We start from the raw sequence: 24,937 nt of genomic DNA on the forward strand, positions 1-24,937 counted from the left end.
GTCTCCCTTTTGACTGATACCTGTCCATTCAAATTTCAAACTCTAGACGGGCCCGTCCCACAGGCCCGAAAATTAAGGCCCTAACTGGGCTGGCCCGAGGCCCTGCCTGGCCTTACTAGAAATAGCACACATTTTACGCCCTACCCGGCTTGAAAACGTTAAAAAAATCCATATATGGGCATTCCCAGACCTGCTGATTCAGCCCTAAAGGGCGAGGTCGCTTCCTCCCCTCAGGGCGTCTTACTGGTTTTAACAGAATTGTGTGGTTAGTTGATTATATTTACACTTGAAAATCATAGAACAAACAAGTGATTAATCCTGCAATGTTACTGAATGTTTGTATGAAAGACAGACTTTATAAAATCAGGTGACATGATAAACCCACATGCCCCATTCAGTCAACCAGAAAGCAAATTCCATTTGCAGAAATATTTTCTCACTACAATTTTGTGGGAAAGCTGGCCACCGTTTAATAATAATAAACTTTATTTATAGAGCACCTTTCATGACACGAGTGCAGCGCAAAGTGCTTTACAAGACAAATAAAGTATAATACAAAGTATATAAAACAAAAAATAGCAAACAACATAACTTATCATAACTTGATAAATGATAATATTATTATTATCAACAATGACGTCAGCATGTTTTCAAGGAGAAGAGTCTGGTCACAAGACTGATTTTACTCCAGCAAAAAACAGTTACTTCGAGTTAGAGATGTGCATTGGCACTCCCCTTTTTAGTTTTCTTTTTTTTTTTTTTTACAATTCACAAGTTAACGATTCATCGTTCATAAACGTTGCATCACACATCATGGCACATTTTTGAGTCAGATATACTTATTACTGAACAACATATTGCATTTAGAAACTGTTGTGCAATACCGTAAGTAACTGAAACTTGACAACTTTATTGTCCTCCCGAGGCCAGAAAATAAACAATAAATATAAACAGCTATAAGTCGATTGTCACGTTTCTGCAGCATCAATGCAGAATCGTACATTCGAATCGCGATGCAATGCTGAATGGATTATTTTTGACACCACTGGTTTGAATACCCGCAGGCTCACATCCATAGATAAGAACACGGACATACTGTAACCGTACACAGGTCACAAGTTTAAAAAACAAACTAAAAATGAAAAACAGTTACAGCACCCTATCATGGCCAGCCAGACAAAACATTCAATCTTGCGGCAACAATACGTTTTCCTGCTAGCAGCCGATGCAGCCAGGAAACAAACTTTCTGGTCTGTAGGCCACTTCACTTCAACTATTGTTGGTGAAAACCACAGAAAATGTCAGCTGTGAACAGAAGATAAATGTTAACCACCTTTACTGGCAACTGACTGAAGAAGTGAAGATAGGTGCTTGTTTCTTTCTGTCTCAGTGACACCCTGCAGCTTCAGATTCACACCAATGTACACTTCCTCACTTGGAACTATAAGTATCCCAGTACTACAAGTTTTGATTAACAATATATATTAGAATAAGAAAGCATAAAGATAAATACTATGTCCCTAAGCTGTCTAATTCATTTGTTTAATTTTATTAGATAAAGACAGTACTAATTGATCCAAATGCTCTTTATAAAATGGGACCATTTTTGTCCGCCTACCATCAATGGGGAATCCAGGATTCCAAGCTAATAGAAACGGCAAGCTTTCTATCCTAGAAAGTTAGCATGCTATAATGGAAGCCAAATTCTTGTAATAATCAAGAAATAAATCAAAATACAAAAATGTAAATAGTGTTTGAAAAAGGAAAACCTGCCTAACGATGATGTCACTGGTAGGCAATATTTGTACCCATTATCATGACTGAGCATTAAGTTGTCCGTTACATCATTTCAGATATATTGAAATTACTTGAAATAAATGCTATTCCTTCATTTCCTTCTGCCACAATTCAGATAGTTTGGGGAACACATGGGCCGGCCATACAAAACACACAGAAACACCATCAACAACATACAAATCAATCCTCAGCCTATGACATCTGCAGAGTTATGTTAATCAGATCCAGACATGCCTTCCCCTTATCTCTATGACCACCAGGCATGCAATAATATCAATAACAAATAATCTGATCATCAGCACAGCAGACCAGGACTCTTGGCAAGGGTGTGTGTGTGTGTGTGTGTGTGTGTGTGTGTGTGTGTGTGTAAACTTGAATCACCGCCCTCTGGCCTCACTGCACTGACACACACCCTGGTGTCTGACGTACTTTCATACACTCAGCTCAGAACCAACTCTTCGCACTCTGAAGACTGGAAGTCTGTGCATCTCTCTCTCCGTGTGTGTGTGTGTGTGTGTGTGCTGTGTGTGCACTGTGCACGCGCATGCATGTGCGCGTGACTGTGTGTTATGATCAGAGTTGGGGGGACAAAATAACCATCTTAACTAGGTCACAGAAACAAAGCCCCCCCCCCCACACACACACAGGCTTGATACTTTGTTGCTTCACAGACAGCCTGTGTATAACAGTTACTCCCTGATACTGTATGCCAGTCGACATCTAAGAAAAGAGTCTCGAGTTCACCTTTGAATTAAATTAGCCATTTTACTTGGCAGCACTGACATTTTCAAAATGTCACAAGAAATAAAGAGCACAGATAAGAAATGTGTGAGTGATGGACCTGGTGCTCAACATTGAGCCAACTCTTGAGCAGCAGTGATGAGGGACAGTATAAGGAGGAAAATAGACGGGACCAGTAGGTTGATTTGGGCCCATCTTATTAAATAGTTAAATATATTTGTTATTAAATTGACAAGACCCGAGAGGGTCAGACCCGCCTTCCACCCCCCCCCCCCCCCCCCCCCCAAAAAAACCAGGAGGTGAACCTCGCGCTACCTCGTCTGATCTCTCTTTAGAAGCGTTAATATTCCAAAGTCAGAAATTAGGACAGAACATTGCCGTTCCGATCAAAACCATGGACAGCGATGTAGATTGCCGGCCTGTAAACAAGGAATTGAATGGCTGCGCACATGCGCAAAACATTTCCGGGATCGCTGCACAAGGCGTTGCCTAGCAACGGCCCTGTCAAAAAAAATGATTTTAGCGACCACGTTTTATACCATTAAAAGTGACCTAAAAATGTCTCCAGACGTCTTGGGCCTCCTACGGGTGTAATTATGAAGACGTGTGGGATGTTTTGGGCACAATAACTTAAGTGTTAATAGGTACACACTACACAGTAGTCTGACAGGAGAGATGGGGGGGGGGGGTGACAGTGACACGCAGGAAAAGTCGTCGGGATCGGGATTCGAACCTGCCACACACCGTCAGGCTGGATTACCAGGCTAGGTGCCCAGGCCATTGCTGCGATTCCTGTCAGGGATTCTCTTATGCATGAAGAGATTCCATTTTGGAGTGTGACCTCCTAGCCTGGCTGTATTTCATACAGTATTTCATTAGTATAAATATCAAATATAGAATATAAAATCTATGAACAAAATGATCATATCAATAAATCAATCAATAATGGATCAAATAAATCGACAGGACTTGTATCTAAATGTTAACTACATGTCTCTCTCCCTTTCACTCATCTCTTTTGTAGTTCTAGGAAGTACAGTAGGAAGTGTAAGTAAGTGTGTGTACTGTACTGTTTACATACTGTACTGTATGTCTGTGGGCTTGATTAGTGTGTGTGCGTGGGGGGTGGGGGGATTACTCAATATAATTAGAGCGAGTATCAAGCCCTTTTTAAAGGCCTGTGGCAGATGCATGTCTATAAGCCCCTAAAATACACATACCATAAACACAAATGGTACACAATACACAGACTCCAAAGATGGCTTCAAAACATGACACAGATTAGGGATCAGACTCTCTCCCCGTCCAATATCCATCTAACCGCCCTCCACTGCACTGCCCTGCCCTACTGTCACTGCCCCGGCGGCGGTGCCCCCCCTCCAGTCACTATTCCCTGGTGCCTGGCTGTATTACACATTTATGTTATGAATTATGACCTTCGTTCATCTGCTTGACCCAGTACATAAAAATTGGGAATCACTCTGATCTGCGTAAGCATAATTGATATACCCTTGAGTTGACAGTTTGACACCAACTACTTTATCAGATAGACTGATGTCTGTGCTCTGTGGTCATTGATATGAGATGCATATTCTATTCCTATACATTCTCTTTGTCTCGTCTCTTATCTTCTGGTCACGTCATGTGTCCAATACTGTATATATCTGTGTGTAATAAACTTAAGAACTTGTCGTGTGAAACAGCCCGGTGTCATCGTGGTTTGCGTGCACGCGACTCAATTGAAACGTCACTCTGACCACCCTTAGTTAAAGGGAGACTCTTTAAAAGACCACATGGTTGGTCAATCGAAATCACAACGCAACACTACTACTATACCTCATTGTTTAATTCTTTCATCCTATATTACATTTGGACTTTTTCCACGCCCACGCGCCAGTCGTATGCGGAAGAGTTGTACCCCCGGCTACCCCGGAAGGGACAGGGGACCGATATTCGTCTTTCTATTGGCTCCGGCCGATCACGTGTCACGCGCGCACCAAAACAAACAGGGTTGCCAGATTTCACAAGCAATCAGGTCTATAAAAGCAGATACTTTGGCCAGGGTTGCCAGATTTTGTGCTTAGAGCAAGCACAAGCAATCAGGTTAACATAAGCAACTGGGCCTGACTGTCAAACGTTATTGTCCAATGTTGTTATACAGCAGTGATTGACAAACAAACTCACACTATTAAATATAAGGCATTTAAAAAGTTAAATCTGACTTGCCTAAACATGCAGATACCCGGTTACATAAACGACATACTATTTACCCTGGGTGTGCGTGTGTCTACGATGTGCGGCCATCCGCTACTAGATGTGAAGGGCAGAATAAAGGGTTTTAAAATGGAGCTGGAACAGGAAATGGACGGCTGTGAAATCCCATAATTTCCTTCTTCCGATTGGCGATGCGTGGCCTTCGGCCCGCTCACTTCTAGCGTTCCACAAATGAAGTTAGAAGATCCCGAAGACCAAACTGGGGAAAAAATGGTTGGATACTGTAGATACTTTATTGAACCCGTCTGAAGTACATTCCAGAAGTGAGTGTCACTACCCTCCCCTAGAGCCTAATGTTACATACAAGCTTGCTGTAGCTTCTGAAATGTAGTGGGTGCTCTTGTGTGGTGACGGGAGGACAGTAGTCAGGTGATGCCAGCATGATTATTAATAACTACGGCGTCGTTTCATCATCAGCATTCTCACACAATCTTGCCACACACACACTCACACTTTTCCATCTAACACACAACCGCTAGACCCCACAGCCTCCTTTACACACACACACACACACACACACACACACACACACACACACACACACACACACAGAGTTGTGAAAGTTGAGATGACAGGAGTCCTGTCACTGTCAAGTCTCTTGTCAGCCGCACTCTGATCCGCCCCTCTCTCTTTCCCTCACTTATTTAGTAATATAATATGTCCACCTTTCTTTTCCTCACAAGTATACTGGTCACTGACACCGTGACTGTCCGAGAGAATCATGACCTTGAGTCCTATAGCACCAAACACAACGCTGACCTGGCCTGCACCCTTTCAGATCCCAGGGTAAATACTAAAAACTCTGGACATGATTGTGACAGTGCTGACCCCTGGCTTTTTAAAGGGCCAGCAAGCCTAAAGAATTATGGATATGGGGTGAAATAATTGAATTACATTAGAGCGTTGCACGATGCACATGAGAGATAACGGTATATTCCCATAGAGACCAGGTCTCCGACCATGATGTGTGTAATCTATGACAGTGGTTGATGGTTTGGTTTGACTGGGGTGAGAGCGCTGGTATTAAAGCATCATTGCAACTATAGGAAGGACTCTTCCAGTTTAAATAGCATGATTGATTGAAGTATTTATTAACAGTTTGCAGAATTACAGTACATTTCAAGCACAACACAAATACTAAAACTGTTAACTGTGTGAGACTGAGTGGACGACACCATAAAGCATTACACTTGTTTACAAGAGGATCCACCGTTTTCAATTCATTCATCATAATTGTATTTCTTACAGGAATGCTTTATTCTGGATTATTAAACTGCAGCTTCTCTTTAACAGCCTCATGTTACACTGCTGCTGCTGAACAACAGTTATTCGTGATCGTGAGACAGATGTTGATGTTCGCCGACTTGTCAAGACGGTGTCTGCTGTGATGATGCATAACTTTGGACAATTCGTCAACATTAAAGATCACAAGAACTAACCCACATTCTGCTTAAAGTACCACCATATATTTGTATGTACGTGTTAAATAAAACAAGCTTAACATCAGCGCGAATACTCAGCAGCAGCAGTGCTGATGCAGTGATTTAGCCCGCTGGCTAGGTAGCAGTCCCTGCCTAGGTTGCACAGGCTAAACTCGATCAGCTAACCATGTTAAAGTATACAACACAGATACAACCCACACTGGCTGGCTAGTAACTACACGCGCTAATAGAATTGACTGTCCATGCCAATACCAGAATGTTAGTTACCTACCAGCAATGGCAAGCTAGCTAACCAGTTTAGAAGCTAACGTCAGAACTGTTAGCCCCGTCGCTCAGGGGACATTCTTTCACATCATAATAACATGTCTGTGTTCTGTATTCTGTTCTCTTACCTCATACTAGTTCAACTTCCATCCTTAGATGTTTGACAGGGCGGTCCGCTGTGTGTTTGTGAAACCATAGGACGTAGGATTCCTCTCCCAAACTATGTCCTTTTTTAAATCAGCGAAACCCTTTCCTGTGATTCTCTCTCCCCGATGAACCGAATGAAATCATTCCCTCCCGACCGAGGAAGAGTTGGAAAATGGGGTAACGGTGGAGCCAGTTATCGCGAGATCTTGCAAAAGGTTGCCTGAGGTTACTATGGTGTCGCGAGATTCCATGTAAAAGCGATATTTTTCCCTGTACTGCCTTGCCTTGCATCTCTCTCTCTCTCTCTCTCTCTCTCTCTCTCTCTCTCTCTCTCTCTCTCTCTCTCTCTCTCTCTCTCTCTCTCTCTCTCTCTCTCTCTCTCTCTCTCTCTCTCTCTCTCTCTCTCTCAGGACCAGAGGTCAAATGATGAGGGGAGTGAAAGGGACAATTTGAAATGAGAAAACAATCAACAAGTTAACAACCTCATTCAATGACTATACAAATAAGCTTTATCCTATGAAAAAAATGACATTATTTCAGAAGTTGTTTTGAATACGTAATTAGGAAAATATTTTTGTTATATAGAAATAAAATATAGCAATTCTTTTTTTCTGTTAATAGTGGGTTCATCATGTCACAGTGGAGCCTCCCTCGAGTGTTCCTTTAACATTGTGCAATTGGGTGGGGCTGAGAGGTTGGGTTCTCTCTTAGCCCTGAAACATGTCATAATCATGAAGTATGGCTAGCTTCGCTCTGTGTGGTAGACAGGCCGTAAATCTGTCAGTGTCAGTTTCTAAACTGTGGGAGAATTATGTCAGTATAATATGACTATATATGTTACTACAATTTTCAGTGTGGATGTCCTTTAGAATGGGTGTTGAGAGTAGGGTAGGGTTGATGGCTATAAGGATTATCATTAGTCCGTTCTTCTTGGTATTTTTGAATGATTGATTGATTGATTGATACATGATTAATATACAAATGGTGCTAAAGGGCTTATTTCCATTGTGGTCCTATAGGTCTATTGATTGATTGTGTGCTTGTTTGTTTGTTTGTTTGTTTGATTGAATACTTTAATATTTCCTTTTTAAATATCTCATTTCATCGAGACATTTAAAGACAAACAGTGATATCCGTTCCCAAAATGAAGAGGTTTGATTGTTGTTTCTCATTGTTTTCAGATGCAGTAATCCACAAATACCAGTAGTAGGCAATAACGCAATCATTTAGACACATTCAGCCATAGTAAGGCAGATAGAAGAAGACACACCACGACAACAACAGTCAGCTGATCGTTTTCTTGCTTTGCTTGGTACGGGCGACGCGGGCGAATTAAATAAATCCATTATTAAGGAACCTAAAAGCACAAAGAAAGCATTGCTGAAAGGTATAGAGATCGAGTGCACGGTTAGATTTATGTTTCAAGTAGGTCCTGCAGGGTTGACGTTTTAAAACACTATAGCTAGCTGGCATAGTTAGCATGAAAGGCTTGTACTGCAGACCCGGAGGAAATGATGCGGAGACCAAGTTCATTATTCAAGAGACGGTGGGTTATATTATATATCCATAATATTAGTAGTGATGTGTCACAGGCCAATGAAAGTTTCCAAGTCCATTTTATTATCATAGTTTACAAAGACAGCATCGCACAGCCATGGGGCCAGGCTCCATGGACGAGCTCCTTCAGCCTAGGCTTCCAGAGACTCACTTCCAGTTACAAACATTTCAGTAGACTTTATACAACTCAAGAGGGAGAGGGAGAGAATGCAACCCCCCACTGTCCAATTATGGTAATATTCACCAGGAAGAAGGTACAGGGAGAACAGTAGGTGTTTGCTATCAATCAGCTGCTATCAACAGGCCAGATCCACTTAGCATACAGTGGTGACCCCTGTTGCTGTCCATGCATCCTGTCCAGAGTCCAGACATGCCTGTCTCTCATTTGTTGAGAGACAACTTAGAACAGTTATTTAAGCTATATTTAATGTGAATTGTAGTTCCATATACATCAGTAGTCTTACTATTAATTCTGCTGCAGTGTCTGTGTTGTCAACTAACAATTGTGTTTGTGTCTATAGTCAAAGTCCTGGAAAACGTGCGTAATGCAAGTGTCATTACTCTATTGACAAATAAATGTCTTAACTGAAGATGTGTGTCTGAATATAATTTCTAAAGCTCTCTGTCTGTCACATGGGTCTCTACTCTAGACACTTCCAGTGCTATTAGACAGCCATCAGGTCAGGGTACAGGTCAAGGCCTGTGGACTCAGTCCACTGAACTTCAAGGTAATTCAGTCATTATAATACCGTAATGATAACAATGTAATAATAGTATTGTTATCATCATCGTTACTATTACAGTACTCTGTTCAACATAAGTATTAAGTAATGTCAGATTATTTGTTATGGTAACAGATGGTTGTTATGGTGTCATTATGTAGGTATTTTTGTGTTTTATAAAAGTACAAAAGTAGATTCAAGCCTGCCTTATATATGCTTACAGTATGCAGTTCAAAAGCTTCATTATGCATTTTCCTTATTGAAAACGTTTTTCAATAAATTGCCTATAGTTATGTTATACAATTAAATACTAATGCATGTTCTGTTTCCGTCTCATTTCCGCCATGCTGTTTCTAGTTGCTAGGTGACCTGGGCATTCAGAGAGATTTAGTTCCCGTTGGCAGAGCGGTGGTTGGGGTGATACTAAAAGGTCTGACTCTCTTCCTCTCTCACATACCATTTTGAACCCCAGCTAACATATTCCGGGGGTACATTAGTCAAAAATATCAGATCTGTACATTTTTGGCGGAGACATTTCAGACGGGGGACGGGAGAAAAGCCTCACAAGTACTAGACTACAACCCGGGTCTAGAGGATTTAAGAAGTAAACTGGAAAACACTATCACAATTTAAACAAAGCTCTCTCCATCTTTGTTTAAACTACATTAGATGTTGTATTGTCTTCTTTCTGTCTTCCTGCAGTGGGCTCCAGTGTGTCCTTCTTCCAGCCTGATGATGAGGTTGTAGGTAAGAAACGTGGTGTGATTGTAACAGTTATTTTTTGTTTGTTTCCTATTCTGTGTGTGAAACTCTAATCTTGCCCTGCTTATTTTATTTCCAGGTATCCTGCCATTGGACGCTTGTTGCTCGGGACTCTGCGATGTTGTTGATATAGATGAACACTATCTGGGTAATAGCAACACACACACACACACACACACACACACACACACACACACACACACACACACACACACACAGTTCTCTTCAGACATTAGAGACAAGCCTGTGGTAGCATCCTCATTAAAGTACCACAATTTGTCTTTTGTACAAATAAAATGTGGACACCTGTGACTGACACCTGAGCATGGGCCCTGCAGGTTAAGTTAAGTTTCCAATCTTTTTGTGAGGAGTTTATATTCATGTATAATATGCATTTGTCAATAAAAAGTCAAAAGTTGGATGTCATATGGATGTTGGTTTTGTGGAATTAATCCACATGGCAACCGGGAACAAACGTTCTGTTGCCAATAGAAACCTCTGTAAGGAAACACTCGATTATCATTTGGATCGATTCTTCCTTGTAAGAAGCTAGTGGATAATATGATATTGACAATATTTTGAATACTTCACATTTTCTAAAATGTGTGTGTGTGTCAATTTGTGTCTCCTCCAGTTCAGAAGCCAGAGAAGCTGGGTTGGGTGTGTGTGGCAGGTGCACTGCAGGACAGTGTGAAAGCTTACACAGCACTACACACACACGCTCGCATGGCAGCCGGACACACACTCCTGATCATGGATGGAGCTAGTGTATGTAAAAACAGTAAAGTGTGTGTGTGTGTGTGTGTGTGTGTGTGTGTGTGTGTGAGAGGGAGAGAGATAAGACTTTGTATGGAGATAGATGATGTGTATCTTGTTCTCTTCCCAGGGAAGATCTGACATGCACATGGTCCCTGTTGAATTGATTTGCTTGTCTGCATAATGTGTTTTAACTCTCCCTCTTTGGGCGTTCCCAGCCTTTTGGCCTGCTGTGCATTCAGCTGGCGTGTTACCATGGAGTCAAGGTCCTGGCCACATCTCACACACCACAGCAGCACACATTCCTGGAGCAGCTGCGGCCCAGCGTAGGTCCGTACCACAATAGTATGTCCACAGATTGTCCACAGTTTGAATTGCAGTAATGAAACTGCTTTCAACGTAACTTCATTGGCTTGCCTGTTCTGTTCTGACACAGTCCAGTTAATAATTGGACGAGACTTTTCTCCAGGCTCTGCTCTTTTTTCATGCTTTGCTGTTATCTCTTTTCTCACTCTACCCTCTGTTACTTCATCACCTGTTCCCTTTCCCCTTCATTGTCTGTCCCCTTCATTGTTCCTCAGGCGTTCAGGAACCTCTAGTAGGTGAGACAATTCTTTCTGTCGCTCTAAACGTAAAAGTGATTTTAAAGGTGTTAAATTTGTATATATTCTGATAGTAATCGTCATCATCATCATCATATCATACTATAATCATCATCATCATACTATAATTAACCAAATGTCTGAATGTGTGTTAGAAACACTTCCGTAGCTCCTCACTGCCTGCACCAATCACTCCCACTTTTCACACAGGCATTGACCATAATAATATGGGTCTTAACAAATCCCTTTTTTCATCATCATCATCATACTATAATTAACCAAATGTCTGAATGTGTGCCAGAAACACTGCCGTAGCTCCTCACTGCCTGCACCAATCACTCCCACTTTTCACACAGGCATTGACCATAATAATATGTAGGTCTTAATGAAGCCCTTTTTTCAACTTAACAAATTATAGATTAATAATTAATTTATTAGTGAATAAAAAATAAGTCTCTAGTTCGTTAGTAACCAGGAAAGAGCAAACTAATTGGTGTCCCAGCTGGAAATTTACTTTACGTTTACTAAAGAGCTTGAGAACCTGGGAGACCCCTATTTCTGAACAAACACACAGCTTTACGTATTTAACAAATAACCTTTTGTTTTCACAAAATAAATCGTACTTAACCACACCTTTAATTGCTTACCTGTACCTACAGTACAGTAAATAGCATTTACCGGTATGTGATATTTTCCTTAATGTTTGAAGTCGCTGTGTATCATTAATATCTATCCTGTACTGAAGGTGATATCAGTGTGTGCAGTAAAACAATTTTGTCTTTTGTGTTTGGATGTTGTAACTTTAAAATGCAATTGTCTCCAATATCTAAAGTGATGCTCTAATGGTATCCCTGGCAAATATTTGTCCAATATACTGTATTATCTAGGCTCTATCTATGTCGGCTTGTAGGGACGTTTTGTTTTTAAGGATATTTTATACTGTATCGTTGGAGTTGGTATTAGATTTTTTAAAGGCTTTTAATGCTTTGTATCGACAGTACAAAGTCAACTGGCTGTCTCTAGCACACTAGCTTGTGTTGTGTGTGTCTTTAGCCAGGGTGATTCCAGTCTATGACGGCTCATCAGACCTGTTGTCTACTGTTCTGGAGGAGACGGGCGGCCTGGGCGTGGATACAGTCATAGACTCTGGAGGTAAAAGCACTGAGTGTGTGTTCATTATCTGTTCATGTGGGTGCATGAAGTCTAAATCACAGCACAGTCGTCACACCCTTGCTTAACCCATTAGAGACATGAAACAACTTGACTAACCTCTGGCTTAACATGTACTGTAAATGTTCCGTCTGTATTCCTGTTGGTTCAGTGCGTCTCCACGAGGAGGATGAGTCAGCCGAGACGAAGCTTCTCCCACACAAACATGACATAATCAGCGTGCTGGGAGTGGGGGGGCACTGGGTTACATCACACCAAGACCTGCAGGTAGTAGGAGAAGTACTTTTTTTTTTTTTTTTTACTTCAAAGTATCAATATGAGTATGACAATATCAATATAGAAATGATAGTAAAAGTCTGGAAATAGCAGATGTACTGTAGAAGAGCACGACACGTGACAATGTGATGCTTTATGAGCTTTTATATCGACTACTGTCGGTACTGTACGACAAAGTATGACGTAGGGCTTAAGTGGTCGATTAAGTCGATAATAACATACGTTTGAATAATTTCACATCGATTCATTGATCAATTAAATTACCCCCCCCCCCTCCAAATGAAGTGCTTCTCGTTTTTTCCATTCATCGAAAAAGTAATCGATATATAATATAAAATTAATAATTGATAGTTGTAGCAGCGCTTGCCTTTACACTGGAGAGTGAAGACCATGCGGTCTTGTATCTGTGTCCTCTGTCTTTCATCAGTGCTGTTATGAAAGTTGGATGTTTTCGTTTTCTTTTGTGCTTCCGTAGTTGGATCCTCCAGACAGCAGACTACTCTACTTAAAGTCAGCTTCTGTGTCTTTCATCAACGGTGACGTCTGGACAGCCTCGTCAGCTCAGCAAGGACGATACCTCCGTATCCAACACACCTCGACAACGATGCATATACATGCACACTAATATATATATATATATGCTGTTTACTTTTAATATTCTCACTCATAACATACTGTACACACAATGCATGCATTTCCTTTGTGCCAACACACGTATTCCCGTATATAAGTCTTAACAATATTGTAATAGACATCCTGAAGGACATTGTGGAGAAGTTATCAGCCGGAATCCTCAGGTAAGACTAACACCAAACATTCACAATGTATTTGCACAAAAAGAAATGCACAAACATTAAATAAGGGAGATGATAGACCGAAGTTAACTTGGTAGGTTATTCCAATCGGATGGGGTTAAAATGCACATCAACCGCTTTCTTTTGAACTTCTGGGGATGATATAGAAAGGGTGCTCAGTGTGACTTACGTAGCTAGGTTATAATGACATATAGGAATTTTGAAATGCCTATAACCAAACTCAGTCACATACAGTAATAATTGAGCACTAGCATTATGACTGTCATACACATGTTGTACAACCAGCTTTACAGCATTGAGAAAACGCTAAGTAAAAAAAACTACGGTAATCCAAGCAGCCATGTCATAAGTCAGAAAGCATGCGTACAGTATGAGTGAGTATTGGGACATAGGGAGTGAATAAAATAAAGTCATTTTAGTTTTAGTCAACTAAATCTACAGTTGATTTAGTTAACTAAAATGGATTATGGCTATTTTTGTAGAGTGACACCTGTCCTGCACACAACTAATGACTTGACTTAGCATGACAATGTTGCTGGTTCGAGTCCCGATCCTGACTACCCCCCCCCCCCCCCCCCCCCCCCATCATCTCTCCCCGTTTCCTGTGAAGCTATTGTATATCTATCAAAAAATAAAATAATTTTCTCTCTCTCGGTCCAGACCCCAGCCTCAGGAGCCGGTCCCTCTATATGAAGCCACGGTTGCCATGGAGATGGTCCAGCTTCGCCAAAAGAGGACGGCCGTTGTTCAGCTATGACAGCACATCCACTCTGAGACTACTGCACCTATTACCAAACATGCCCAATCCTCTGTGCAGCACAACTGTGTACGTCTCAAAATGTGAATTCTCTGGACTCCCCGACCCCAACACAGCTGATTTGATTATCCGTAGCCACATTAAAAGACACAGGACTCTTGCAAAATGATTTGATTAGCCATATCCACGTAAAAAAATAAAAATAATCAAAGAATCAGTTTGCCTAAATGTTGAATTGGAAGTAATCACCCACTCATAACTAATAGTAATCCACACTGAATTTCATCTGTTTTTGTTGTTTTAAAATTAAAAAAACTCAATAGGTTGGAAATGTCAACTGACTACTATCTTCAGATGTAATTGTCAGGATCAAAACAAACTCACAACCACATTTGTACAGTTTGGGACTGGTTAAAATCTTTCCATTTATCAGAAATTAAACTATTAAAACCGGGAAAACATCGTGCCATTCAAAAATAGCAGATATACAAAGCTCACAGCGTGTCATTTCACACCGCAAGCTTGTAGATCTGCTATTGAACTTTTGTTTTAATCCTGAAAGTGTGAGAACTACTGTTTTGGAAGGCTTAAGAATCTGCTTCAGGTCTTAATGGTTTAATAGTAGCTATTTGGAGCTCCATCAAACACATTAAGTATTATCACAGGTGGTAAGCCAACCGGGCTGCACTAGCTCCTCCTACTGGTTTGTCAGGGTGCCTGTTTAGCAGGGAGCACAACATGCTTTATGGCAGTTTATGGCAAAGACAATACAATATAGTAGTGTTAATCAAACCTTTACATTTCAATGTCTCCCCTTAACTCAGACAGTATACAAATGGACCCGTTAGGTGATGTATGGGTCAATTTAGACACCCCCCTAAAGGAACCCACTTTGAGAACCACTGCAATAGGAAATCAAGACTAGCCATCTTCGATTGAATTTCCTGTACCTGTGGCATAGGTGCTCGCCCCTTTAGGAAGCCAGAGGTAGGTTTTGATGTTTAAGTGAATGGGGCAGGGAGACTAGGAGGCAATTAGGGGACCATTTGTGTGGGATGGCATATCTTGGCAACTTACAAACATAATTAGTTACAACCTCCAGTGAAACTCCCACACCTTTGCTAGACAAACTGAACAGTAACAGGGATTTAGTTTAACAAGTTTTATAGTTCAATATGACAAATATATATATAAAAAATATTTTAACTACAGTATATATCAAGTTTAGAAAGCATTACAAGGCAGTAACATGTATTCTTCCTGTGATTTGATGTGTTCGTAGGATTTTGGGAGCAGACAGCTCTCAAGGGAACATGTCATATTTGACACTATGACACTGATATATAAACTTTGCTAGCTACCGGTACATGGGAAGACAATACGGCAATACATTTAATTGATGCATTTATATGGATTGAATATGAAAGATTTAAGAGCAGGGTTTGATGTGTCTTAAAGCTTGGCATTTAGCAACATGTTGCTCGTCTGTCCTGAATGCACTGCAAAAACTGGCTTTTTTTTGGTGCACATATGCTTTATCCCTTTCTTTAGCTATTAATTATTAAAAGCGTTGCTGTTATCAGCAGTCAAACAATAAATACTTCTTGGGTTGGGTCATGACCAGCATGGATATGTTTCTGGGTCATTGCTGAAAAGGTGTAGCCCTGCTGTGCAACAGTCTGTCGCACTTAGTTTCAACTAGCATTCCAGGAAGTCCTTCATACTGGAGCGCTTTCTATTCATACCAGATGCAAAACCATGTTGACATGGCAGTTGGATAAACAAATACACAAGAGACAGTCCACATTTTCTGTCGGATATCCCTATCTATACTGTAGTCAGTGTTGTGTCTTCAGGTTGAGATGACAATGGCTGTCTCTGCATGCCTTGAAGCAGCTCCAAACACCTTCCCAGAATACATATCTCTTCTTCTCTGATGGATCTGACCACATCCAGCTGTTCTCTGATTGGTACAGCACACTGCTTGTAGAGATGGGAAATCTACATGCGCACACAAATATATTGAGGCTCACTCAAACATTCTTAAAGCCTTATTGGATGGGATAGGCAGAGGTTTTTGTGTGTGGATAAAGGTGCTTACTACTTACCTTATCTAATACTGTGTGTGTGTCCAGCAGTAAGTGTTGACACAGAGTCCAAGCAGTCTGGATGCACCACTGCTCTCTCTCCTCAGTCAATGGTTGACCAAGTAACACAGACTTCCACTGGGGACTTCACAGATACACACAGAAATAGACCAAGCCATAATTACTGTCTTATAAAGACACATTTTGATTGATTGATTAGTTTATTATCAGTTTGCAAATAGTAGTGGTATGATTTTACAATGATGCTAAAAGGATAACACTTAAATCCCTATGTGGGTTTCCATTGTGGTCCTGCCCAGTGCCCACACAGTGAAATCAATACAATATCCAGAAGATGGAAAATAAATAGAACACTGAATGATAAGCACATCTAGAGAGGTTCACTTTTTACAGAATGAGCAGGTAAATCTGGCCCTTAAACACTAAATATAACTATATAATGTATGTGAGCGAAATTATCTTACTATAGTGTCTGAGGCAGTGCCAAAATTCTGAGAGCCGTCATCAACCTCCAACTGGGACCTTCACTGGACACTGTTAGGTTACTGATAGAAAAAGAGAAGGGAAAAGTTTGAGCCATTCCATGGGAATCTGGGATCATTGAATCTATGTCAAATGCAACCCTGTGTTCTTCCGTAGGTGGCATTAAGACAGTGTTAACAGTAAACAACAGAAGTTATGCAGTCAACCAAAGCCAAATGTGTTTGGTTTGGTGTGTAAAGTTCTACGTACTGTAGGGTCTAGTGTAGAAAGCTGATCTTACTGTATGAAGTTGTTCTCTTGCAGGAACTTCATCTTCTGCTCCAAACTTCTGTCACCTCTTACAACCTCACAGAGAACCCCTGGAGAACCAAATAGGAAGACTTTTTATGTATTTTTACAGTAGATTTATCTTTCTTAACCTTTTACTGTAGTATTGTGTGACAATAAACAGCAACCAGTTATATTCCTTGCATGAAAACACACTTTGTAATACAATTAAGATTCAAGATTCTGACATACAGTCTGGACACACCCTTTGAACAAAAACAATCAACAGACTTGGTTCATAATTGCCCAGCCTTGAGTCCAATTTATCAAGCGAAAAACAACATAATAGGCTTGAGGCTTAACTCACACCTTTCGATCTAGCATACAACATTGATGCATGCTAGATGCATTCTAGATGTAAACAAAGGGTAAGTGTCAATGTATTTCCAATGGAAGTCACATGGTTTGACACAACATTTTTGTTGTACGGCTTTCGGCTGTGTTTCGACTGCACCCATCCCTCTCATACAACAAAAATGTTGTGTCAAACCATGTGACTCCCATTGGAAATGCATTGCGAGCTTGCATCAGTCAATAAGTCTCATGCATCAGCTATACTGTACATCAATCTGTTGTGCACGCGAGTTCAGGCCTTAGTCAGACTCAAATTCCCTGCCATGCAACAGCTTCAAAGTGTTTGACAACATTGCAGGTGGCATCCTGATGGATTGTCCACATGCCACGATGGATTTGTTGACTGACTGCAGCATGTCACCTGTGTCCACATAGACAACACTGTGAGGATTGCCGGAGGCGACGAAGCCATACTCCAGTAACAGGCGCTGGTTGTCATGGGAGCCATAGTTGATGAAGGCCTGTTGGTAGCACTGCACCCCGATAGCACTGCTGATCTCATAACATCCTGATGCGTGATTGAAACCTGCTGACACCTGGACAAATATACACACAGAACATATAATACATACACACATATAATACAGTATACACAAATAACTTGCTTTCACTTGCTACAAGTTACATCTGCATCAGCTGTTAGAAACAATGTAATTGTCACCAGCGTCAGTTATTTATAAAGCCTATTTTGGGCAGGAACCTCTTTTGGTGTTAGCATTATGTTATGCTTTAGCTATTGAAAAATAGCAGATCTACAAGCTCATAGCGCGCCACCGAGTGGCGTGCTACAAGCTTGTAGGTCTGCTATTGTAGGTCTGCTATTTTTCAAAAATCGAAGAACGACTGACATAGAAGCATAGCTTTTTCAGAAAACTGTCAGGATGTAGAAGACATTTTTAGAATCTGATCTAAATGGGTTAACATCTAATAAGTTTGTGTACGGTGATATGAACCTGTATGTCAGGTAACTAATAGGTTTGTGTACGGTGATATGAACCTGTATGTCAGGTAACTAATAGGTTTGTGTACGGTGATATGAACCTGTATGTCAGGTAACTAATAGGTTTGTGTACGGTGATATGAACCTGTATGTCAGGTAACTAATAGGTTTGTGTGCGGTGATATGAACCTGTATGTCAGGTAACTAATAGGTTTGTGTACGGTGATATGAACCTGTATGTCAGGTAACTAATAGGTTTGTGTACGGTGATATGAACCTGTATGTCAGGCCGGTGGTTACGGTGGTTACGGTGTATACGGTGATATGAACCTGTATGTCAGGCCGGTGGTTGAGCAGGTCCAGGAAGGGAGCCAGAGCATAAACATCCTCTCCAGACAGGAAGGGGTTGGGTGGGTGGGACATGAAGACAGAGCGTGTGTTGACGCTGCACCATGCCCACCTAATGAGAGAGAGACACAGACTCAACAAATCTAATGAGAGAGAGAGACACACAGACTCAACACATCTAATGAGAGAGAGACAGACTCAACACATCTAATTAGAGAGAGAGAGAGAGAGAGAGAGAGAGAGAGAGAGAGAGAGAGAGACAGGCTCAACACATCTAATGAGAGAGAGACACAGACTCAACACATCTACTCATTACTTCAGTGATTCTCAACAACTTATACATGATGCATTGCATAGAGAAAAGTCTTTATTGTGTAGAAACTAAAGATGTATGTGTGGAGGACTTGGGAATAACTCCAGTTGGATACAGGTTGTACATGGTTGTATGACATCACTATGGAATCTGGATATAATACTATTCTGTGTGGATGTGAGACAGTGTACCCAAACACTGACTAAGCGTCAAGAGGCGGCAAGATGCCGCCTAGAGCAGGCGTCTCTTCCGGGTTTTAAAAAGGCTAGTGGATGGAAATGACGCTCACGTGTGGCTGCAACTTGACATGTCGGCAAAGCATTTTCGTTTTTTTGCCGACGCGTCAAGTAGCAGCCGCGCACCAGTCGAGCACCATTTCAATCCACCAGCTGTTCATAGCTGTTCAAAAAGCCTGAAGAGACGCCTGCTCTAGGCAGCATATTGATGCTACTGTTTGGGCACACAGAGTGTGTTCATAGTTCTCTTCTCACCTCAAAGCTTCATACGTTAACACCTCCCCTGCAGGTTTGCTCAGGATTGGCTGTAGGGATCTGTATTAGCCAATCAGAACATAATAGAGATTAGAATTAACTGATGCAGGACCAGTTTGATGCACTCATTGTACACAGAAACGTATCAAGTTTGATTCATTGATAGGGAGTTTGAATAATAATTATTGATAGGCCAGGTCGCCAGGATGACTTTTATACTACATTCATTCCATTTATTCCGTTTTGGCACACCAGGACATTATAGACATAGTCCTAGTTGTCCTACTCCTTCAGCCCAACACTCCCTTGCTGACAGGTGCCAACCACATCCCGTAGGAGTATGTGACAATTATCACCCTCCCCCGAACACAGGCCAATTGTGTTTGCATACATAGACGCTCGACAAAGCCGGATGCACCACATGGATTTTAACCCACAACCACAGATGTGGTGGACAGGCACTTTACCACTGTGCAACCCGAACTCAAAGTTGATCGACTATTTTCAACAACCTTGAAACTCAATTGAGCCAAATCGACAATGTATCCTACTAAACTAATACGTTATGACATCCTATCATAAATATTCATCGGCTCGTGGTACAAATCACAATAATACACCCATGCAGGTTGTGCTATACTGTGATAATGGCAATGGAATGCTAATCTATGGCACTTGGCTTTCTACCAGTGCTGATGTGTCACAGTGTAGGAGCCGATCTACAATATAATATATATATATATATATATATATATATATATATATATATATATATATATAAAATAGGCCATCATTCACATCATGTACTGTATGAGCCATGTCTAACATCCCTGTTAGTGTGCTTTGTCGCCCTCTACAGACATGGTAGAGGGGACATAAGAACCTGGCCATCAGAGGGCCAAGTGTAGTTGATTGGAGGTTCACAGCTTTTTCATCTGGTTTTTGTTGCTCCTACTGTATACCTCCTTCTATTCTAATTTACAGTTTCTATTCTAAAAGTATTTGTATTTTGTTTTCAACTTGGATGGAATAAACCCTTTTGAGTTAAACTTTAACTTTTCGTCTGGACATTCCTCATTTCCCTTTTTTGGTCATGTTTGCTGTACAAAGCCAGTCAGTGGAAAAAGGTACTCTCAATCAAACACCACAAGGACAAAAGGTCTCTACACACAGTATAGCACTCCCTCTTGTGTATTCAACTGTTAACTGGCTTTGCTTGACCAGACCCACCTGAAAAAATCCTGATTTGAAGAATGAATTTCTAACACCGCTTCCCTCTGCTCAATAGCTTGTTTCCTCACACTGGTCGGCAGAAGAGCCATAACGTCATCAGGGAAATAAGCAGGGCATGTGTAAGTGGTGGGCAGGACGCCGATGTATGGGAGCCATTCAGAATGATCTCCTCTGTGTCGCTCACACACAAGGAAGACACAGAGAGATAATAGTGGAGAGAGACGGGGCTTCCAGCTGTGAATGAAAAGGCAGAATGTATGTGGATGTATGCATGTTTTTCTACAGGCTTGTTTGAGATTCATTATCTTTCCTCAAAGAGTATAGCCGACAATAGGTGGGGGAGGTTTTAAAGAGTAAGAGCGTGATCACATTTCTAGCAGTTCTGAATGTGTGGTTACAAGAAGGCATCACTGTTTGTGGGAGTTACTACCTCTTGATGTAATGTCCAAGGTAGCTCTTCAGAACAGTTGAGGTTGTGAGGAGGCATGACAGTGGAAGAGAGATTAACATCTTGCCGGGCTGACAGAAGAAGAGAGAGTGATGTTTCAAGATACTCAAAGTTGTTTGATTCATTCTTTCAAATAACTATTTTTTCCACAAGATGGTCAAACCCTTCCCCAGACAATCAACCGTGATTATTTTAGTTTTCAGTATTCATGAAAGGATAGAATATGTGCGATGAACAGCATGCAACAATGTGCCGTCTTAAAATTTGACAACTTCAATACCCCATTATCTAAATTTGGTCAGAATGTATTGAGAGGATAGCCCCTTGAGATGCAGCATCTCATTTTAGAGGGGGTCCATACATACAATACAAATACACAATTTATTTGTATACAAATACACATATGTAAAAAAATACATACTAATACACAATACACAAGGCACCATATGTAAAAGAAAATACATACTAATACACAAGGCACCATCTCCCATCCACACCCACAGCCCTCAACTAATTTTAAACAAAAAGTACCGGTAATGGAGAAAACAGTACTATGACCTGTATCAAAGTTAGAAATAGACGTAAATACAAGCAGTATTAACAGCAGAACATGAAGCGGCCAAGAGAGGTAATAAGAGTGAAAACAGAACATTGTTCCACTCAGATGGAGTTTTTTTATGGAATCATGGCCTGCGTCCAACTTCAGAAAATATTATTTTGTGAACAGTAAATCATGCTTACTCAATAGCACAATGAATGTTCAGTCGATTTACCTTTATTGTCTTCTGGGCCTGCAGCCCTCTGCCTGTATCTGGAAATATAGGTAAACAAACTGATGATCCACAGATCAGATCAGTGCACACAAAATAAGATGGCTGTGTAATGTCTATGAAAAAAAAGACATTGGTCAATGCACGCACACACAATATGAAAGAGGATGTTCACTAGAGAATACCAGAAATCTACCAGAGAAGTAGCTTGGCTGCAGCAGAATTGAGGTGAATCCACGCTGGTGGAGAAACTTCATTAAAGAAACATACTGGGGTTGATGGCACAAGGAGACTGGAAAGGGAGAGAAAGAATGGTATATAAGGACGAAGGAAAGTTTGCAATAAAGGATAATAATAATAATAATAATAATAATAATAATAATCTTTATTGTCCCTGAAGTGATTTCTCTTCACAGTCTGTTAAAAAAACCCAACACATAACCATATAGCACAAAACAACATAACTCATCATGACACAACACCAAGACAATACATTAAGGAATTACCTAGTAGAAAAAATAAGGTAAAAAAAACACTACCTGACTGGAAGGAGCTCTTTTTCTTCCTTCGCCTCTTCCTCGTGGCTCGTCCAGTACGACAGCCACACTTCTTCATAACGTTCTGTGTGTTAATCAGTGATATTAATCAAGCGAATCAATCATTTAACATGTTTACAGTATATCTTCTGGAAGAAAGTTCAAGTCAAGACATAAAGTACAAACCTTCTAAATCCAGAACTACGTTTTCGGGGAAACAATCTAATATTCATTGAAAAATGACAATAATGTTATGCTGTTAATATACTGTACATAACAAGAACCCCAAAAGGGGTTCCCGTCCTGAAGGGGTAAAACACCAAAAGAGGGTTTGGTGTTTAAATTACTGGTGGTGACATTAACCAGTAAGACACCCTAAAGGGCGAGGTCGCATGCAGTTCCGTGCACTGGCCATATATGGAGCGTGTCTTGAGTGTACAGGGTTTGATGAGGTCAGATCAACATATAGAATGTCAGAACAGGTCAGCTCTATATATGGAGATCTAAGGGTGGCAGCGGGGGCAGTGTCTTGACTCTTGAGTGTATAGGGTTTGATGAGGGCCCAGGTAGGGCCGGGACTTAATTTTCAGGCCTGTTGAGAACTCTAGTTTTCGCCGGTTGCCGGGCGCGGCTGCACAAGTAACTTTGGGGCAGGCCCGTCTAGAGTTTAAATGGACAGGTATCAGTCAAAAGGGAGACATCGAAGAGGAAGGATGGATGGGGAAGGATCACAATAAGGAATGTCAGAACAGTTTCTGACATATATCCATATACTAATATTGATGACATCAGGGATCTCCATATATGGGCTTAATTACGACAGCAGGTCGCAATTACTATGATCCTTGATTTACTATCATCCCTGATGATGTCATAGTGATGTCACGAGACCTGGGCACAATATATGGGGGCTTTCCCCCATATATAGGGAGTTTGAGTGATAGACTGACGGCCAAAAAAACGCACAATTCCATAGTTAACTGCAACCTTTGGTCGCAATAAATACAATTACATGCTAAAAAGAGAACCTGCAAACGAATGAACACGTATCGCTATGTGATGGTTGAGCTTGTAGATCTGCTATTTTTGCAATTTTTAGAAAAACATATTTGTATTCTACTTTACATGACATGCCTTAGCTAGGCGGTCTTAGGTTAGACAGCCTACAAAGTACAAAAGATGGTCTTTCTCTGTTTGGTTCATAAAGATAGCCTGATGAAACGTTGCAATTTTCCAATAAAGCCATTTTAACTGCATTTGAAGACACTGTGCAGGAGTTTTTTTCCTTTTTCAGTGGGTTGGAACGGACCCTTGTTTGGTCTCCTATGCCTCCTATCGCCTTTAGGTGTGCAAGAGACTTGCTTTTTATTTTTTACTACATGCCAAAATAAGGGATGCCGTGTTGAAAGTGGTAATAAGACATCGTCACTCGTCAGCCTCATAAATCTGTCACAATACTTAGAAGGTGACGGGAGGACGAGAAGACAGCAATGTCTACTAGTACTCGTGAACTCTCTGTACTTACTTACTTTTCAGAGACAGTTGTCATCTGCAGAAGGATCTGGTTGATACATCTGCATGAAAACATTTGGGCAATAAGGACTTCACTCCCATAGAAAAGGCTGCTGCTCAGCTGGTCACCTGTGCAATATTGACAAAATCAAGTACTGTATACACTGTCGGTCTAACAAGTTTTTTTTACACCAATACACCATTCATTACCTTGATACATTGACAACATTTTGAGTATAACTATTGGAGATTTCATGTCTGAGGGTGAACCGTGGCTGCATGGTATCTAACAATATGAGAAAATATCCTTAATATTATGAAGATACAGGTAAGGTCTCAAAGTCTGCTAGGGCTTTTTGACAGGTATTAACTATTAAATATTCGATAGAATGGCACACTGGACTATGCTCCAGACAGGTGAATTTATGCTGAGACGCTGACAAGTTCGAATCCCGTCAGAAATCGATTCTGGTCTTCTAATCTACAGCTGCATTACAGTTAAGTGATGTTCTGTGTTCTGAAATATATTCCCATGCAGGTTCTAGCTGAAAATGCAATGAAGAATAAATAATATTTAATAATATTCTGACATTGAGTGGCAGTGTTGATAAACAACAGCTGATTAGTTTGGTCATTCCAGCCTGCACTAAACATAATCCATAACTCACTAGGGTATATTGTGCTAATGTCAACATAGAGGTTAATCATCAACATAATAAATTATACTGTCTGTGACTGTAACTGTATGTTTGTTACCTTTTTAGTCCTGTGCCCACTCCCACTGCTTCATATCTCTGCTTTAGCCATGCATAGCCATGTGCATGTGGGCCATGTGTTTTTCCGGGTATGCGCAGCAGCCCCATTGCGCAGTGCGCGGAATTTTCCTTCTCTTTTGCCCGGAAAACAGCAGATCTATAAGCCCACAACGCGTCGCGGCCTCGACGAGTTGTGGGCTTGTAGATCCGCGCGTGACGCCAACGTACGATCATTGC

General features: G+C 41.0%; 3 protein-coding genes across 9 annotated transcripts in view; 1 reads left to right on the forward strand and 2 right to left on the reverse strand.

Moving 5' to 3' along the window:
* The window catches only part of itsn1 (intersectin 1 (SH3 domain protein)), a 55,874-nt gene extending 49,090 nt beyond the window's left edge, over positions 1–6,784 (reverse strand). For both annotated transcript variants that reach the window (XM_080782543.1, XM_080782542.1), the window contains exon 1: positions 6,647–6,784. The gene's annotated coding sequence lies outside the window, so the exon portion shown is untranslated. The remainder of the gene's footprint in view (positions 1–6,646) is intronic.
* A 1,098-nt stretch (positions 6,785–7,882) lies between these two features.
* On the forward strand, positions 7,883–14,419 carry cryzl1 (crystallin, zeta (quinone reductase)-like 1). 2 transcript variants are annotated; one of them, XM_080781842.1, is made up of 13 exons: positions 7,883–8,211; positions 8,873–8,950; positions 9,302–9,374; positions 9,647–9,691; positions 9,786–9,854; positions 10,341–10,474; positions 10,681–10,792; positions 11,044–11,064; positions 12,118–12,216; positions 12,386–12,501; positions 12,986–13,091; positions 13,262–13,307; positions 13,986–14,419. In XM_080781842.1, the coding sequence occupies exons 1-13, from the start codon at positions 8,146–8,148 to the stop codon at positions 14,080–14,082; spliced, it is 1,062 nt and encodes a 353-aa protein (XP_080637968.1). In that variant the 5' UTR covers positions 7,883–8,145; the 3' UTR covers positions 14,083–14,419. The 2 variants fall into 2 exon arrangements, with proteins under 2 accessions (XP_080637968.1, XP_080637969.1); XM_080781843.1 differs by lacking the exon at positions 11,044–11,064 and having other exon boundaries at positions 7,886–8,211.
* An 80-nt stretch (positions 14,420–14,499) lies between these two features.
* setd4 (SET domain containing 4) lies at positions 14,500–24,786 on the reverse strand. Of its 5 annotated transcripts, none has more exons than XM_080781529.1 (14): positions 24,702–24,782; positions 23,963–24,007; positions 22,437–22,518; positions 22,094–22,189; positions 21,901–22,013; positions 21,110–21,198; positions 20,677–20,913; positions 19,447–19,506; positions 18,625–18,754; positions 17,716–17,890; positions 16,954–17,032; positions 16,655–16,735; positions 16,191–16,314; positions 14,500–16,083 (listed from the first exon to the last, which is right to left on the reverse strand). In XM_080781529.1, the coding sequence occupies exons 3-14, from the start codon at positions 22,510–22,512 to the stop codon at positions 15,910–15,912; spliced, it is 1,434 nt and encodes a 477-aa protein (XP_080637655.1). In that variant the 5' UTR covers positions 22,513–22,518; positions 23,963–24,007; positions 24,702–24,782; the 3' UTR covers positions 14,500–15,909. The 5 variants fall into 5 exon arrangements, with proteins under 5 accessions (XP_080637655.1, XP_080637653.1, XP_080637652.1 ...); XM_080781527.1 differs by having other exon boundaries at positions 23,963–24,074; positions 24,702–24,755; XM_080781526.1 differs by having other exon boundaries at positions 23,959–24,074; positions 24,702–24,755.
* Positions 24,787–24,937: the final 151 nt, after the last annotated feature.

Source organism: Protomyctophum bolini (genome assembly GCF_963924005.1).
Source record: "Protomyctophum bolini genome assembly, chromosome: 14".
Lineage (NCBI taxonomy): Eukaryota > Metazoa > Chordata > Actinopteri > Myctophiformes > Myctophidae > Protomyctophum > Protomyctophum bolini.

Excerpts from the sequence above, each read along its gene's own strand:
- setd4 (XM_080781528.1), bottom strand. The coding sequence starts at position 22,512 with ATGAAGAAGTGTGGCTGTCGTACTGGACGAGCCACGAGGAAGAGGCGA. Across the intron at positions 22,014-22,093 it reads GCAGCCAAGCTACTTCTCTG|ACATTACACAGCCATCTTAT; the intron begins GTAGATTTCTGG and ends TTTTTTTCATAG. Across the intron at positions 19,507-20,676 it reads TCAAATCAGGATTTTTTCAG|ATCCCTACAGCCAATCCTGA; the intron begins GTGGGTCTGGTC and ends TGGCTAATACAG.
- cryzl1 (XM_080781842.1), top strand. The coding sequence starts at position 8,146 with ATGAAAGGCTTGTACTGCAGACCCGGAGGAAATGATGCGGAGACCAAG. Across the intron at positions 8,951-9,301 it reads TCAGTCCACTGAACTTCAAG|TTGCTAGGTGACCTGGGCAT; the intron begins GTAATTCAGTCA and ends TGCTGTTTCTAG. Across the intron at positions 9,692-9,785 it reads GCCTGATGATGAGGTTGTAG|GTATCCTGCCATTGGACGCT; the intron begins GTAAGAAACGTG and ends TTTTATTTCCAG.